At 46.3% G+C, this 18165-nt stretch overlaps 1 protein-coding gene across 1 annotated transcript in view; it reads right to left on the bottom strand.

Moving 5' to 3' along the window:
- Positions 1-16920, bottom strand: part of FBP1 (fructose-bisphosphatase 1) — a 27615-nt gene extending 10695 nt beyond the window's left edge. The window contains exons 1-3 of the mRNA XM_040450249.1: positions 16413-16920; positions 4158-4320; positions 1763-1855 (exon numbers count right to left, since the gene is read on the bottom strand). Coding sequence (XP_040306183.1) covers positions 1763-1855; positions 4158-4320; positions 16413-16582 — 426 coding nt within the window. The 5' untranslated portion in view covers positions 16583-16920. The remainder of the gene's footprint in view (positions 1-1762; positions 1856-4157; positions 4321-16412) is intronic.
- Positions 16921-18165: the final 1245 nt, after the last annotated feature.

Below are 18165 nucleotides of genomic sequence, written 5' to 3'. Positions count from 1 at the left end.
AGAGACTGTGGCTGGCAAACATCAACACTCCTTTAGTTTTGGTGAAGGCATTAACCAGGAAGGAGTCTACCATCATAGGAAGAATTTTGCTAGAAACCTCTCTTGCTCTACTGTGGATTCGACACTTTATAGGTAAAAATTACCTCCCTCCATGTCTATAATAGGAATGTATGTTTCATGGTATGACTTGGAAAATAACTGAGTTGTTGCCTTTGCCTTTTTGTTATGAGCATTAGAATCTTCTATTACCCAAACTGATTTTGATGTGGATCTGGCTCTCAGCCAAGACAGAAAACCAAAATCCATACCAATGATGAAAGAAAACCATCCCACGGTGGTCCTACTTTCCATGTGTTCAAAAGGAGATTATGTGCAACACCAGACAAATCACTCTGAGAAATAAGGTGCAAACTGTGGTCCTGCCTCTCAAGCTGTGGCCTCCCTCTGTCTCCTGAACAGGAAAGCTGGGAGGAAACTCAGAGGTCAGCTGAATGAAGCTGCCTCATCCACTGAGATGAAGGAATGGGCTCAGGCTTTACAGAGGTTTTATTTCTAAAATAAACAAGAGGGGCAGAAGTCAAGATGACATACTTTAGATTTCATAATGTTTATGATGGGCAATGGGGACCCATTCTATTTTTTACCAGTCTGTGTACTTGAGTTATTACACACACACACACACACACACCAAAAAAGAAGGAAAGAGAGGCTCTGGAGGTAGAGTTACCCACCCAGTTCACATAAGCGAGAGACCCAGGCCAAGAGTCTGGGGCCCCATGCTGTACCAGTGTGCAGCAAACCCTCCACAGAGGGACAGAGGGTAAACATTCTAGGCTTCACCATCACAATCGCCATCACAACTACTTTACCCTGCTGGTGCAGCTCAAAATCAGCCAAGGGCAATATGTGAGCAAACGAGTTGACCATACGCCATTAAAACTTTATTTATGGACAGTGAAAACTAAATTTTATATGAATGTCATGGGTCACAAAATGTTTAGATTTTTTTTTCAGCCATTTAAAAATGCAAATGGGGCTAGGGTGCCTGGGTGGCTCAGTCTGTTAAGGGTCTGGTTCTTGATTTCAGCTCAGGTCATGATCTCACAGCTTTGTGGGTTCGAGCCCCACATGGGGCTCTGTGCTGGCAGTGCAGAGCCTGCTTGTGATTCTCTTTCCCTCTCTCTGCCCCTCCCCCGTTCATGCTCTGTCTCTCTCTGTCCCAAAAATAAATAAACGTTGAAAAAAAAAATTTTTTTTTTTAAATTTTTTTAAATAAAATAAAAATGCAAAGGGGCATTTTCTTCTCACAGGCCATACAAATCAGGCAATGAGCTGGATTTGGCCCCAGGGAGTCATGGTTTGAAGACTCCTGATTCAGGGACAATTTTGACATAACTATTACTTTATTGTTGTATATATAATTCTCAGTTCACATAGTATGATCACTGTGACAAATCTATATTGATCCTTATTTTTATTCTCATTTTCCCTCATAAAAGAAAGCAAGATATAGCTAAAAGAGAGAAATAGCTTTCTCTTCCCACCCACCCATGTTTTCCTATATTTTCTTTTAAACGACTTAATGGATCATCATCAAGACGTTAATGCTGGAAAAGTGGGAACTTGAGATACAAACCCATTTCAAGCCTCCCAGTTCATGATATACATTCTGACAGCTTCACCCATAGAGAAATAGTACTGGGTGCTCAACCTTAACTTTTCTTTTTATCTCAACCAAGGGGCTTGACATATTACATGTTACCTTTTTGTAGATGCCAAAAATTGTTCCAATGGACACAAGGCAGTCAATATTGGAAGATCCATCGAGGGGATCAAAACAGACCACATATTTACCCTGAGCAGAGAAAAAGGAAATACAACTTTACTTTTAAAATTATAGCAAAACAACAAGAATACACTAAGGGGATAAAACAAGGGACTCTAGGGGAAAGTTCAAGAAATGTGAGTCATTTATCCTCTGTCATGGAAGGGATAAGGTGGCATACAGAATAAAAACAACAACAAAGTATACATCCCAAAAGATCATTAGGCAAAGAGAACACAGAATAACGGGTCTAGATGAAAATGATGAAATACAGATAAATAAGTCAAAAATTCCTACACTGTTGATACAGATGGATCATGATTTTGGTTTGAGTTTCCTGGCAGCCAGAGGAAAAAAAGAAACAAGGTTAGTCACTTATTTTTCTTTATTCATAAGGGGGAAAAACGTAACAATTCCTTAGGTGAAGCAAAGACAGAATTAAGATCTGTAAAAAATCTTCTCGTGCAGATAAATAATGATACTTGAGGTTATAGTGCACAGAGCTCTCAGCAATATCCCTACTGTGATTCCCAAAGGGCATAACTCTCTGTGGTAGTTGGACTATCAAAATGTCACTCTTCGAACTGGATTTTCAGCGGTGTGCTGGAGCTGGTCCCTATGGGTGCCCAAGAGCTAATGGTGCACATCTCTTCCCAATTGTGCTTTCAGTGATGTCATGTTGGTAGCTTGAAATAAACTATGGGAGTATTGACACAGTTGAAATTGGCATGTGCTACACATCAGAGATTTTTTTTTTTTTTAAGAGAGAGAGGGGCGCCTGGGTGGCTCCGTCAGTTAAGCGTCCAACTTCGGCTCAGGTCATGATCTTGCGGTTTATGAGTTCAAGCCCTGCATCAGGCTCTGTGCTGACAGCTCAGAGCCTGGAGCCTGCTTCTGATTCTGTGTCTCCCTCTCTCTCTGCCCCTCCCCTGTTCACACTCTGTCTCTCAACAATAAATAAATGTTAAAAAAAAAAATTTTTTTTTAAAAAGAGAGAGAGAGAGGGAGGGAGAGAGTTTACCAGTACACCACTGGGGATTTTCCATCTCCAAATCCACCACTTTAAGATGTGGTTTTTAAATGTTCTGCATCAAATTAAGAGGTTTCTCTGATTCCCTGACCTATTGCTCTTAACAAATCACCCTGGCTGATGCAGAGGAAGCTGTCATCTGGAAAACAGAAACATGCCGATTATCAAGGCATGTTACAGTCAGGGAAGTTTGAGGTAACTGATAGAGGATATTAAACACAAAATTCAATCCACATGCCTAAAACTGCCAAGTACCTTGAGAAGCCCAGCAGAGAAAAACATGAACTTTGAATCTGACATGAAGTGGTATTTTAGGAATGATGTAAAACAAGTTAATCCGATATGGCTTCCCACCCCTCTTATAAAGGTCAAAACTGGGTAGCAGCCAACCTCTTTAAATTAATCCTCCAATTGCTTTTTTCTAATGCTACTCCTTCCTGTCGCCAGTTCATCTCAAACAGGGAAAGGCAGAAAGCCCATATAAGTGCACATCACATCTCAAAAGGTTTTTTTCAAATCATGATTGCTGTTCTTCAAAAACTGGCTATACTCTTTCATTCACTTCTTCAACAACAATTTATTGTTGAGCCCCTACAAGCTGCCAGGCAAGATGCTGGGATACATAAAAGAATATAACCCATCAATGCCTTCAAGAAGCAATCAAATCAGTGGGATCCAAATAGATTATAATGCATAAATCAGCGATAGGAATTGAAAGCAGTTTTTTTTAAGTGTATTTATTTTGAGACAGAGTGCACAAGTGGGAGAAGGGCAGAGAGAGAGAGAGAATCCCAAGCAGGCCCCATGCTGTCAGCATGGAGCCCCACACGGGGCTTGATCCCACGAACCGTGAGATCATGACCTAAGCTGAAATCAAGAGTCGGACACTTAACTGACTGAGCCACCCAGGCAACCTGAACAGTTTAAATTGGCAAGAAAGGTGAGTGTGAAGGTTGGCTATTTGGTGGGTGGAGATGAAGCAAAAGAGGTAGTTAACAGAAGCCAGACTTTGAAGAGCCTTGAACATGACAACAAAAATTTAGGGTTGGGGATGAGTAGGAGTACATAAGAGTCTCTCCAGTGTATGAGTTCAGTGGTGGGGTGGTATTGGCATGAACTATGGTGTAGACAGTAAATTTCAGATACAGAAGTGAGGTGCAGTCTGTGAATGATGACTGATGGTTTGAGAAGAAGATAGGATGATTCCTAGGAATCCACCTTGGCTGAACAAGTGGAGCCATTTATAAAGCTAGGAAGAAAATGGTTACATTGAACCCCTCAACAGTAGAAATGCAGACCCACCCTTTTTTCGGGCTCTACTATAATGGCATGCTTATCTTCTTCTGACACAAGAACACAGGTGGCAAAGGATGACTTTAACATGTTAATAACCAGGTCATTGGAGAGGACATCCAGCTTCTTCACTTGGTCACCTGTCACGTTGGTAGAGCCAGCAATTCCATAGCTAGAGGAAAGAAAAGCCACAAAAATATAAGCCATGACCACCAGAATATGCTAATGCACCTATAAACCCATTGGAAACGGGTATTAGGAGGATTTAGAAGACAGGAAGGAAGACACATGGTTTGGGAGAAAAAAAAAAAAAAAAGAAGAACGGTCATCTCCCTGGATTATTCATCTGTCCAGTACCTATCAAGTTTCCCAGCACACGTCTGTGGTTACATCCATGTTTCTCAACCGTTTTTTAATGGCCCCTAAGAAGGCTTTTTAGCTTTTTTTCCTAATCACATTCCTCCATGAAATTTTAATTTGAATACTACAAATATAGTGTATATCTGTGCTTTATATATTAAAAAGACTGATCTTTCTCACTTCCCCCCAAAACCAATCTTTACCTCCCAGAAGCACAGGTTTAATGCAGAATGAATCTGCTGAGAGGTACAGCAGGCAAGGGAAACTTCTGGGGGGGGGGGGGGGGGGGGGGGGGGGGCAGGGAGCCTTAGATATGAGCAAAGACAAGGGATGCTATGATTTTAGAGCTGTAAAGCTCCTGAAAGAAAATATTGACTGGTCGCATCACCTCATTTTATAGAGAAGGAAGCTCACACCCAGAAAGCAACAGGCTTGTCTGAACCAGAGAAGCAGAGCAGAAGTGAGAAGCTGCAGGAAGTGGAAAATCTGGAGTTTCTACTTTATTTTCAAGGTACCTGTAAGTCAGTAATTGCAGAATTCCAGAAGCGGAGTGGCTTGTGCAAAATGCAGCCTAGTTTGCTAGAATGAAGTAAGAGGCAGGTTGTTCTAGCCCGGTGTTGAGCAGGAACACTGAGAAGAGGGAAACGTTTTGGAGAAAATGCACAGTCCAAGAGAAGCGATTGCGTGTGGGGAGGGCAAGTAGGAGCGTTGAAGACACCGCCAAACAGCTGAGAGTGGGTGACAAGGGGCACAGTGTCAGCCCTCGCTGAGGCTGCCAGGAGCACTTGCCTGGGAACCAGTGGTCCCAGGAGCCCCTGCTTCAACTCCTGCAAATGCGTTTTCTCTAAACAGAACTCACATGTCTCTGGCTGGACGGACAAACCGGAGCCAACACTGGGAACCGTGCCACCCAAAACGCCTGGCCTGGCCTGACCTGGCCTGACCGTCTCCAGAAGGTAACTCCGGCTTCCCAGCAAGCCCACCATTCGTGGCGCCTCAATGTCATTCACCTGCCCACCTGGGGATGGTGTCTCATCCCACCAGCCCTCTGCCCACTGCCACCCTTCCCACCGTGTCGCTCCTCGTTCATGAGTCAAAGACCGAGGGATCTGTCAGACCCACAGCTGTAGCCCGTGGTCCAGGCATTGGGTCCTCTCCCCACATAATCTTTCTCTCACCTCAACGGTGAGGCCGATGCTGCTGGAGAAAGAAGGCAGCCAGATTCTGGGTGGAATGACAGGGGCTTGGCAGGGCCACCAACCCAAATACACCTCCCTCCCTAGCCCCACTGGCCCTCACTGCTGCTCCTTCTAAAGTCACTATGAATTCAGGCAGGCAAACAGGCTGTGGAAAGGAACCTGAGCTCTCTAACAGAGACCCAGCTCACACCTCACCTCTGCAAGTCGCTTTCCTCTCTGTGCCTCCTTTGGTGCATGAACCCACTGAGGGCAGTGATACCTTGTGCGGTGCTAGAGGACTCCATGAGATGAGGCACGCAAAGGGCTTAGCACAGCCTTTGGCATGTAGTAGTAGGAAAAAATGTTAATTATCTTGGTTGCTCTCTCAAGGGAGCCCTCATTAGGGATCTGCACCTGCTGAGGGAGGGGAAGCGGGGGTTTCGGAGAGCCCGCAGGCTTCATCCCCCATCATGTTAGCATGGATGGTTTATCCTTCACTCCTGTGAGGAGGACGACAGGGGTATGTTTTCCTCCATTGTGTCCCGGCTTCCAGCACATAGTAGGCCCTCAATAAACACTTTCTGCATGAATGAATGGCATACACCCAGGAGAGCAGAAACCTGAGCCTGAAGGAATGAGTATAGGAGCAATGGACTTTCAAGGTCATTCCACACCTTAGAATGCCGGGGAAAGCCACTGGCATGGTCTCCAGAGGGCCAGGCCTATGGGGACAGCTCCACAGAGGCCTGGAAGCCTGGGGCAGAGGGACGAGGCACCTGAGGTAGGCATGGGAAAGGCCTATTTCACACTTCGGCCTATGTCCCGCCTGCTCAGGTACCTCGTCCAGCAGTATGGGGGAAGAAGAGTCAGACTCCAAGGCTTCCTAGAGGTTCGTGTGAGTGTCCATTCATTTCACAATATTTATCATGCCCCCAGGAGATGTTCTGAGTGCTGGGGGTACAGTGTGGAGCAAGACAGATGAGACCACTGCCCTCATAGAGCTTATATTCAAGTGAGTGAGACAAACAAGAAACAGTAAGTGCTCTGGAATGGTCAAGACCACCAGCCTGGTTCCTCACTGCTGCCCCGAGTGTTAAGCTCCTGTTCTGGGTCACAGCGGGTGACACCACCTCTCTGTAATGGGTGTCAGGTACGCCATATAACACTCTGGGGACACGTGCTACACCTGGCACTGAAATGGCCATGTTCCCTGCCAAACCAGTGCAGGTAACTGGCCACCTCTCTGGCTCCAACTCCCTGCAAGGTTGGGTGGTTACCTTTCCCTTTCTCCTCTTTACGCCATTGAGGGTTGAGCTGTTCTAACGAGAAGGACCCTTTCCCAACTATCCTCCAGTTGCTTGTGAAACATGAAAACAAAATATATGGAGATATAATGTTCTAGGCCCCTCAAACTCAAAATTCAGGTACTTTACAACTTTCTTAGGTCATCTTGTGGCAGGGTTTCCCCTGGTGACGCCTGGTGTTTAAGAAAGTCTTTTATAAAGGCATAGGAAAGTGATTCTGAGGTAGAATCAGGGTTCAGGAGAATGAGTTCCCAGACTGCCGCGTTGACAGTAATTACAACCAAGTTCATATCCTATCACTGGGTGTTCTTTGCGTTTTGTCTTAGCACACAAAGTTACCCTGACTCGTGTTTGTCCCCTGCATTATTCCGCTCAGGGATGATAAGCCAGGCAGGACAAATGCTCAGTCGGGCTTCTCCCCAACACACCACAGGAGGGGCCCTCAGAAGAGCTGCAAGATGTCCCTGAGGGAACACATTTCCACAGCCCAATGAAAAGCCAGAAGCATGCAGGGCTCCTGCAACTCTGACAGAGGAGAAACGTCCTCAGAAATACCCTCAAGGAACTAATTAGCTGAACAACACATGGAGCTTATTTTCTCCCAAGTTTTCAGAAACCCTCTTGAAACAAGAAATGTCTGCCTTCTGATCAGTCATCATTCCTCAAAGGCCCCAAAGGATAGATGACAAAGAGCCTTCACTGTGTATTCCGATGGCCACAAGGACAGAGCAGCATCACCCGCCTTTGGGATGGACAGCAGATGTGGGCCTTGGCTTCTAGTGAGGCGGCCCATGCCTCTGCCCGGCCACTTTAACTAGGGCTTGGAAAGTGAATCAACTGTGTTCCCCAAACCAGAATTCTAGACAGATTCCAGAAGAGCCCAGCAGAGGCCAGAAGCCTAGCCTGGTGTAGAAGCAACTTTCGTGCCAGCTGTTGTGAACAGGAGGGCACGGAACCAACTACCCTTTCACACACCACCAGGCTCTTTCTTACATCAGTTCCCAATTGCAGTTCCCTGGGGCCAGAATCAGGCAGCAAACGAGGCTGCAAGGTTGTGGGGAAACCATAATACAACTCTGTCAAAAAAAGCCTTCCAGAATCCAACTATGCCTTACGATCAGTGGAGAAAGAGAATCAAGCCAAAAGGTGAAAACATGGGTTGCCCTAAGCAAGCTGTAAACCTCTAGGCTGAGCTCCACCCTCCACCCCACACAGAGGACTCAGTTGGGCACTGATCATGCAGAGATGGGGTCATCAGTTGTGACCGAGCTAGTCATTTGATCTGCCAACGAAGCTTTTCCTAAATGCAAGTTATCACAGAGGGAAAGGGCACACATCATGGGCTATAACTCCACGTGATGAGGGAGCATAAGTCAAGCTGAGGGGCAAGCACCAAGTAGCATTACCCCTGCCTTCCCCAGGCAGGATATGTGTGACATTCCTCAGACAATCCTGGCTGCCCAACAACAAAGGAAAGGACAGAAAACAGATGGCTGGACGGGTCAGAGTCTCCATCAGTTTACAAATCTCTTAGTCAATTACAAGAAAAAGGCAATTTTATTAATAGCCTAAATCTCCAGAAACCTATAGACTCCCTTTCCTGGAACCCCAACACCACCCTCTCCTCCATAGTGATGTGGGGGAACAAAGGAAGGAAGAAAATGGCAGATAAAATTGAATCTCCGTATAACCTACAGCCCATTGACAGATACTTGAGGCAGGCAGAGTAAAAGTTTCTCCAGGAACTCCCTACTGGTCTCAATGTTAACACTTTGCTAGAGGGAAGAACAACCTTGGCCTGACAATAGCTAGGCCTCCAGTAATCTGTGAGTCTTTAGCATATGAAAATCTCTTTGGAAACTTCCCTTTTGACATAACCTCCCTCAGCCCCAAAGTATATAAAAAGCCACTCTTCACAGCCTTAGTGCAGCTTTCTGCCCACAGGTCCTGTCCTCATGCTTTAATAAAATCGCCTTTTTTGCACCAAAGATGTCTTCAAGAATTCTTTCTTAACCGTCAGCTCCGAACCCCACCGTCACCCCAAAACCTCATCACACAGGCTAGGACTCTAGATTACTGGAGTTCAGGTCCTGGCTCTGTCACAGGCTAAGCAAGCCAAGGAAAGTCACTTAAAATCTCTAACCTTTGGTTCATCTGTAAAAATGAAAATTAAGTACATCTACTTGGTAATATATGGGGGAAGCGAGGGTCAATGAATTGATATAGGCTTAGAATAGAGCCTGGCATATATAGGTGAGTGAGCAAGAATTGGTATCATTCCATTCTCATCCCTAATTTTCCTTGGAAATAATACACCCACGCTAAGAACCAAGGTGGGTCCTGGCAAGAACACTGCACCAGAGACACCTGGGTCCAAATTCTGTCTCTCCTTCTGAGTATTTATCAAGGTGCCTCAATTCCCTGATGGATTGTTTCTGCTTCTACATTTTGTAAGGATGAGGGTTAATCCACCAATGCACCTGGTTCACAGCAGCCAAACGGCAGCCATGATGTTCTCAAGCAAGCCCCACAGGCGTCCACTGAGTAAATGTTAGTTGATGATGGGGGAGGGGCAACCATGACCTCTAAACCAGTTTTGCCAGCAACTTTTGAGAAGTCAGCCAGTGCAGAACTGTGTCACAGGTAACTGGCAACAAAAGAAAGTGCTCAAAAGTTTGCATTTGAAGAGTCTTAATGGGGATAGTATTGCATTTGAAATACCTTCAAATGCACTCCATTTTTATTCAAATTGTTGGCCTTGCAGTCTAAGTAATTCAAGGGTGGGAAGCATCCTGTCAAGGTTTGAGTCCTTGTGAATTGTTCCTTTTTAAAGGCGTAGACACATAAGAGTTCTCTTTTTGGAGGTTGGGGAACAAAAATCAACTTGAAAAGTATCTGCTTTCACTTGCACTGTAAACCTCCCTGAAAAATTTGAAAAAGCTACATTGCTTTAATTCATATAATAGGGAACTCCTTAAAAGGATAGGCTAAATTTGGCCAGTATTTTAAAAGCCTTAGACATTTGGGTTAAATATTAGCATTGTGTTTCAAATTTGCACATGACTTCTAGAATGGATGTGGCATTTCACAGCCATAAAGTTTGTGATTTATGATGATCAGGGGAAAGCCGCCTTTAGCAACATTTCTGTAGCACAGCCCGAGAGACCAGGATTGGAGGCAACACCCCTCTCAGGGAAGAACTCTCCAGAGCATTTCTTCCTGACCTCAACAGGACAGCAGACAGCAAACAAAAGAACCAAATGAAAGAGCTCATTTTCAGAACACCCACCTGAAGAGAAAGGAAGACAGATTACTATTTACTCCTTATCACTGCAGTGGAACGTAATAAGACCTGTTATTGATTGATTCTGAGGTAAATGACCAACTGTTCACCCAAACAGGGATATCCAAGGGTCACATCGTAAGTTTGTTGAAAGGGCGCCTGAGTGGCTCAGTCGGTTAACTGACTTCGGCTCAAGTCATGATCTCGGGGTCTGTGAGTTCAAGCCCCACATCAAGCTCTGTGCTGACAGCTTGGAGCCTGGAGCCTGCTTGGGATTCTGTGTCTCCCTCTTTCTCTCTCCGGCCCGGGGGCGGGCGCCCCGCCCGCTCCAAAATAAACAATAAAAAAAAAAAACAAAAAACTTTGACACAAATGCTTGGAGCAAAAAAAAAGAAAAAGAAATTCGTTGAAGAAGAGATGCCAACCAGAACAGCGTTCAAAAGTCGCAAACCCCAACCTTCGCTTGTGTTCCTGCCAGTCAAAAGCAGACAAATAGGATTCCCTGTGACTGGCTGTGCTTCTCGTATGGAAAGGAAGTTACAGTTCACTCTCTGGTAATAAGGAGAAGATAATTTAAGAAATATAAAATAAATCTGATAAAGTTTGAAAAATTCAATATCATAAACTCTGCAAATTTGAAAATAAACATGTTAACTGATCTGTAATTCCAAAATTAAAACTGAAGTTCCTTATTATTTTTTTCCACCAAACAACCAAGAGAACCCCATATATAAAAGCAACTTTTATGGGGCACCTGGGTAGCTCAGTTGGTTGAGCGTCCAACTTTGGCTCAGGTCATGATCTCAGGGTTTGTGGGTTTGAGGCCCGCATCAGGCTCTGTGCTGCCAGCTCAGAGCCTGGAGCCTGCTTTGGGTTCTGTGTCTCCCTCTCTCTGCCCCTCCCCCACTCATGCTCTGTATCTCTTTCTCTCAAAAATAAAAACATTAAAAAAAAAGTTTTTTTTAAGTGCTATTGGGGCACCTGGGTGGCTCACTCGGTTAAGTGTACGACTTTGGCTCAGGTCATGATCTCACAGTTTGTGGGTTCAAGCCCCACATCGGGCTCTGTGCTGACAGCTCAGAGCCTGGAGCCTGCTTTGAAGTCTGTGTCCCTCTCTCTCTGTTCCTCTCCTGCTTGTGCTCTTTCTCTCTCTCAAAAATAAACATTAAAAAAAAATTTTTTTAAAGCAACTTTTCTGGATACCACATGAGCAGTATAAGAGGTTTCCTGTAATCGACCTGATGGTGCAACGTTGCTCTAATATATAATGTTCCATCCTGAAATACATGCCTGGGAATGTATGAGTGCACATGGGTAACTACTATGGATTGAAAGGCAAAATAGAAAGACATACCAGTTTATAACAAAAATAATAATAATCTTCAGCCTAACAAAGTAATGACGATATTGGTACCTGTTTAATGAACTCAATTCATCCTTACACAACGTTCTGAGGTTTAAGAAAAATGGTGGTCTCCATCTTATAAGTGGGAAAACTGAGGCTCTGAGATATTCCATCAATTGCCCAAATCCTCACAGAAATTGAATAGCACAGCAGGACTCCAAGCCCAACTCCACTGCTCCCCAAAACATGCTCTGAACTCCTGCATGTTCTGTTAAATCCAGTCCTGATTTTCTTCCCCTCTTCCTCTCTGCCTCAGGGCAAAGGTGCCAAAATCCAGTGGCCAAACCGTGAGGCAGGATTTCTTGCCCTAATCCCACACAGCCCATCCAACAGCAGGCTGAACAACACCTCCAACTGGATAGCGCTCCAACATAACAAGTTTAACGTTTCCAAAATGTTGGAATCACCTTCTCATCCATCCCCAGCCTCTAAAACCAGCTTCTGCTTTGGAATTCTGTTTTGGGGGTTTGTTTTGCTTTGTTTTTGGATGGCATGGCCCTACTCTCAATTGCTAGAACCTTCTCTTTGAGAACCTCACTGCCCTTTCTCACCCAATCCACACTCAAGACTTCCCTGGGGTCTCTCTCCACTCCCCTCCAATGCTCCAGCTCAGCTCAGTGCTTTCCTCACTCCCCACCCTCAATGGCTTTTCCCAATATTTCAGCTGCCTTCCAAGTCTAGACTTCCAGCCATATCTTCCCCAGATTAATTGCTAATCATGCCACTGACCCACTCAACAACTTGTACTCACTCTCTCCCCTTTGCACACACCCGCAAAATATATTCACCCCTGCCATTGGATGCTCCTAACACACTCAAATTTAACATCCACAAATGCCCCACCACATGTGCTCCTTGCTTTAGTCAAACTAAATGAGCACATTCTCCAGAAATATCTTCTCACCACCCCTTACCTTCCCTCACACAACTGCTCACCTCAAAATGCTCTCTAGCCATCAGGACTTGGGATCATCTTTCCCTGCTCACTGCCAATGCCCATCTCAGTGCCCCACAATCCTTTGCATCCATCCACATTGTATTTTTGGCATCTCTATGAAAGCATCTTTCAGGAACTCTATTGTGTTTTGTAACTAGTTCTATACTTGTCTTACAGCATAAACTCTCTGTTGTTCTCATCCCTCAATCTCTCCTAGAATTCTGCACATTGTGGGTGTTCAATAACGTTCTGTTGAATTAAACAGAACCAGCGAATTCTTCAGGCAATGATTTGGAAACACGTACAAAGGGAAATCAACTTCATATGCCTTAAGCAAAAGCCTAAACCACTGGAGAACCACTTTCTCCCAAAGGAGTGAAAACAAAGACAAGAGCAATCACTTCAGTTTGAACCATAAATTCATCAGATCCACTTACAGGCTGACTGTTCTCCTTGGGAGAACAGAAGGTGGGTTGCCCCTTGTATGAATGTCATTACCTTCCCTCCAGAGAATGGATGGAGGGGAGGCAGAAGCACAGAGATAAGCCTTCAAGAACAGGTTTTCTAGAAGCACAATGGCTTCTTGAGGTACAATTCTTAATTTGCATCAAAAATAAAATTAATGGGTAAGGTTTAGAGTCAGATGAGCTTTAACTGACTTGGGGAAAATAAAGTCAGAGATGCGTGGTATAAAGACTCCCAGCCTGGGCAACAGGTCTATGCACCTCACCCTCAGCCCTCCCCTCCCCCCCCCCACCCTCAGGGCCCTCATCTGTACAAAGAGGGCTAGACTAGGTGACTTCTAAGTCTTTCAAAACTCTGTGATTCTATGAATGTCTTATCAACTACAATGAAGCTGGCTACAACAGCAACTATCAGTTGAAAGAGAGAGAGACAGACAAAGAGAAAAAGAGAGAGAGAGAGAGAGAGAGAAAGAGAGATATCGCACTCCAGACTCTACTTTTAAACTGATGTGTCCCTGGTAAGACATGACTGAGCTCTATAAACTGGCTTCTGTGAGGTTCCTGCAAATTTGCAATCATGTTGTTCCTCTGGGTACATGCCCTCCTAAGGGCAAGTCTTCAGCAGTAACAAGTTATTTGCAGGCACGGCCTTTTCATCAAAGCCTATAATGAATGTAATTTGGAGGCCTGGCTTGAGATCTTGTCTTACTGCTGCCTGCCCAACTGACCATGTCATACTGAGATAACCAAGTTCTTATTTTCCCACAGGGGTTCAGAAGTGTCCAAGTTCCTGGTCCTCCCCTGTCAACTACCCACACAACCAGGCATCAACCCCTATTCCATAGGTACAACACTGCTTAAAACAAAGACCTGTGTAATGCCCACCATAGAGGAAGGGTTAAATAGCCCATGATACACTAAATAGCTCATGAAACACTACACAACAGTTAAAAAGAAGGAGGTGGATTTATATGTCCTGACATTGAAGGCTTTTCATTATATATATTAAATGACGGGAGCAAACTACAGAAGAATATATTGTGATGCCATTTTGTTTGCTATATTACATATAGGCTGTATACATATGTAAATACATATCCATATATAAAATTGTATGAGTATAAAGAAGTATCTGGGAAGATAACCAGTAAATTATTAATAGTTGATACCCCAAGAAATGGATATGAGATGAGTTTCACTTTTTCCCTTGTGTTCTTTTGAGTGATTTGAAGTTTTGTCAAGGAGTACAACTTATTAGGTAGCTTATAGTAATAACAGCAATATATTTTTTTCAAGTATGTTTCACGTCTGACGCAGAGCCCAATGTGGGGCATGAACTCACAACCCTGAGATCAAGACCAGAACTGAGATCAAGAGTTGAACGCTCAACGGACTGAGCCACCCAGGCGCCCCACAACAGCAATATTTTTTTTAATCTGGTATTTACAACTATCTGGTCTAAAATACACACTCTAGGGGCACCTGGGTGGTTCAGTCGGTTAAGCATCCGACTGTGTCTCAGGTCATGATCTCGCGGTTTGTGAGTTCGAGCCCCGCCTCGGGCTCTGTGCTGACAGCTCAGAGCCTGGAGCCTGCTTCCGATTCTGTGTCCCTCTGTGTCTGTCTCAGTGATAAATGAACATTAAAAAAATTTTTTTTAAATATACACTCTTATCTAGCACCCTTTTGTCCAGGTCCCTCTAAGGCTGAGGCTATTTTATTTTATTTTATTTTTTAATTTTTTGTTTTAACGTTTATTTATTTTTGAGACAGAGAGAGACAGAGCATGAATGGGGGAGGGGCAGAGAGAGAGGGAGACGGAATCAGAAGCAGGCTCCAGGCTCTGAGCCATCAGCCCAGAGCCCGACGCGGGGCTCGAACTCACGGACCACGAGATCGTGACCCGGGCCGAAGTCAGACGCTTAACCGAACTGAGCCACCCAGGCGCCCCAGGCTGAGGCTATTTTAAAGGTGAGAAAGATACACATCAGAGCACATCTTGGGTTTCTGAGTCTTTTGAGGATTTTGAAAGGTACTGACATGTTTTTTAAATAATACAAGAAATGCCAAGCACCGTTTTTCACAAAGCTCCCTGGTCCTCAAAGGCAAGAAAGGTGGTGAGGGCACCTATACTTGTAAATTAAATCTGAACGAAGATGTTAACTGAGGATTTCCTAAAACAAAGGCTCCTTAGAAACATATTAAGAGTGGCTGTAGGTGAAATAGTAATGGAACCACCACCTTCCTAACATACTTGTTCCAATCCCAGCAAGGCCCGTCTCTGCTTATCATCTGAATAAACGTGATCAACACCCCCCCTTTTTTTTTTAAGAATTAGCTCCGCCAACCCACTGTATGGGACCAAAGCCAGACAGCTCACTAGAAAAGGAATCCAGGTCGTCCACATTATATTTTTTCGGATCAGCTATGAGCATCATACACATTTTTACAGTATTCCTAAGTGTAGGAAACATTAGGAAGCAGTGTGGGCAGTCTGAAAGCCCAGGGACATCTCAGCTAAGGCAAGGACCAATCTAAATATAAAGTACCTGTGCACACCAGAGTAAACCGAAGGGTATCTGTGTTACTTACAAAAGCCTCATAAAAAGGCGCCCTTTGAATCCCATGGCCCATGATTCCTCTGCTACACACACAACATGATGTGCAGATTCTCAGCATCTGCACCACCTACCGCAGAGCTTCTTGGAAATGCAGACTCTCAGACACCCCAGACCTATAGCAGCCCTTTGCTCACAATCATTGCTACTCTTGGGAGCTCTGGGCATGCAGGCTTCCTCCCAGCCTACCTTGGGTCTCCTTTCTTCCTAACGGGACTTGTTTAGGGTCAGGGAGGTACTACTAAATCAGAAACCTGAGCTTGGGACCCCAATTCCAGAGGAAGTGAAGGAGGTCAAAGAAGACAAAGGGAAAGGAGGCACCCGCGCCAGCACTCTCCTGTAGGAGGCCCGGTTGGGTATGGTGGGCAGGCCAGGTGCTCAGCCTGGCTAGCCAGTTTCGCCAGGGAGAGGCGGAGAGTGGGTGCAAAGGCAGGTTGCTCAGCCCAGAGGAGAGGGCTGCAGAATGGAGACGGCTGTGGACTGTGAGCCAGGTCCCCCCCACCTTGGGGCACCCCCAAGCTCAAGGGAGGGGAGCCCGGGCATAAGTGCAGTTGGACAGGCTTTGGGAGAAAGAGGCTACCAGGAAAAGGGAAAGAGAGAGACAGACTCCCATCTGTCAGACAGACAGGCAGGCTGGCATTAGGAGGAAGGGGACCACACATCCCCAGCGGAACAGACAGGACGCTGCTGCCCGATGGCCAGAGGCCTGACTCACAGGTGCGCAATGCCCGCTTTGCGCACGGCGGTGGAGATGGCTTTGACCGCAGTACAGAGCGAGTTGAGCAGCTGGGTCATCTCGCCTGTGCCGCGGGCCTTCCTGCCCTCTTCCATGACGAAACGGGTCAGGGTGACGATATCCGTGTCGAAGGCCACCCGGTCCGTCATGCTGAGGCCGGGCTGTGGCGGGCTGGGCAGCAGGTGCAGGCAGCAGGTGCGTACGGCTGGGCGCCGTGAGAGGAGTGAGCAACCGCGCAGCGTGTCGGCACCACTCGGAGCTTAACTGGCCAAGGCCAGGTTCAGGCGGCGTGTCCTAGGGGAGCCTATAGACACAGATTGCCGCCTCCCGCCCCCGGGAACACCTCCGCGCCCGGGCCTCCGCCCTGCTCAGATTGCGGCTCCGCCCACGCCGACCCGCGGCTGACGTCCGGGATCCCGGCCGCAGGCTCTGCCTCCAGGCGCCACCACCTGTCCTTCCTCCGCCGTCGCCTCACCACGCTTGCGCGCCGCCTGCCCAAGCCCTCCGACATTGCGGAGCGGGGCTCAGGGCCACCTGCACGATCTCCGCGAGTCCCCGCAACGACCCTGCCACGAGGTACAGCCCTGAACACCCCTCCCCTCGTTATAAAACGGAAGTTCGGCAGGTTACGTTAGTGCTCCCTGCGGCGGGCTGGTGGGTGCGCGCTCTAGGCCACTTGCGGGTGTCTGCGCTCCCGCTCCTAACGGCTGCCGCTCGCCGCCCCACTTGCCCCCTGGTTGCCAACCTGCCCCCTGCCCTCTACCAACCTGCTGGGCCTGTGATCTGGCTCTTCTCACCAACCTCCAGAGAAGTGGCTTCCCTGTGCCTCACTTGTCTGATGGCCCTGGCTAGTTCCTTCATTCGGGCTTTGAGGAGTCCTATAATCCCAGAGCTATCGGCAGACCACAGTTTTCAGTGTCTACGTGTGGCAGAAAAAAACAGTCGCCGACACAGGGAAATGCCTCCTGAATGCCCCCACTGAGGCCAGAGACTCAGTAGACCACATCCTGATCTCTTTGTAGCCACGAGCTTTTGTCTTCAGGCAGTTCATACACTGAATCGTGGAACAACATTTATTGAACACCTACTATGTGCCAGGCACTGTCCTGTGCTGCACTGGGGACAGAGCCTGAACAAAACAGACAAGACTCCTGCCTTTTTTTGACCTTACATTTTAACAGCGACGATAAAACATAAACAATAGATGGGTATGTTAGATGAGCCATAGGAGCTGTAGAGAAAAATGAAATAGGAAACCAAGACAGGGAATGTTGAGGGTGAAGGGTTAGACAGAGTAGCGAAGGAAGCCTTCACTGAGAAAAAAGGCTGGGAAGCGAAATACTTAAATATAATATCTGAAACGTAACGACTACTTCTTTGGCCTAGAAACCAGCTACAGCAGCTCCGTTCAAGGGTTTGCGGGGTTCTGTGTCAGAAACTTAGCCCCCGGGACATCTCACGTTAGCTAGGACCCCAGAAGTCAGCTGGTCCAATCCAGTGCCTCTGATGTTTAATCCTTTGGAAACTGGCCCAGGTGAGTGCTCGAGAACTCTGGATTGGGGTAGTCAGGCCTGCTGGATTCCCAGCTCCAGCCTCACCAGCCCAGAGACCTAGGCCAGTTACCCAATCTCTTTAATTCCAGTATATTTGCCTGGTAAGCGAGATGACCATTTTAGCTGGCAGGGGTGTCAGGAGCATGCCGAGAGATGCTGTTGCCAGAGTGCTCAGCTCC

The sequence above is a fragment of the Herpailurus yagouaroundi genome, unplaced genomic scaffold, assembly GCF_014898765.1.
Source record: "Herpailurus yagouaroundi ecotype Mexico unplaced genomic scaffold, PumYag 201, whole genome shotgun sequence".
Taxonomy (NCBI): Eukaryota; Metazoa; Chordata; class Mammalia; order Carnivora; family Felidae; genus Herpailurus; species Herpailurus yagouaroundi.
The sequence above is the reverse complement of the archived record's forward strand: the minus strand, read 5'-3'. Positions and strand labels throughout refer to the sequence as shown.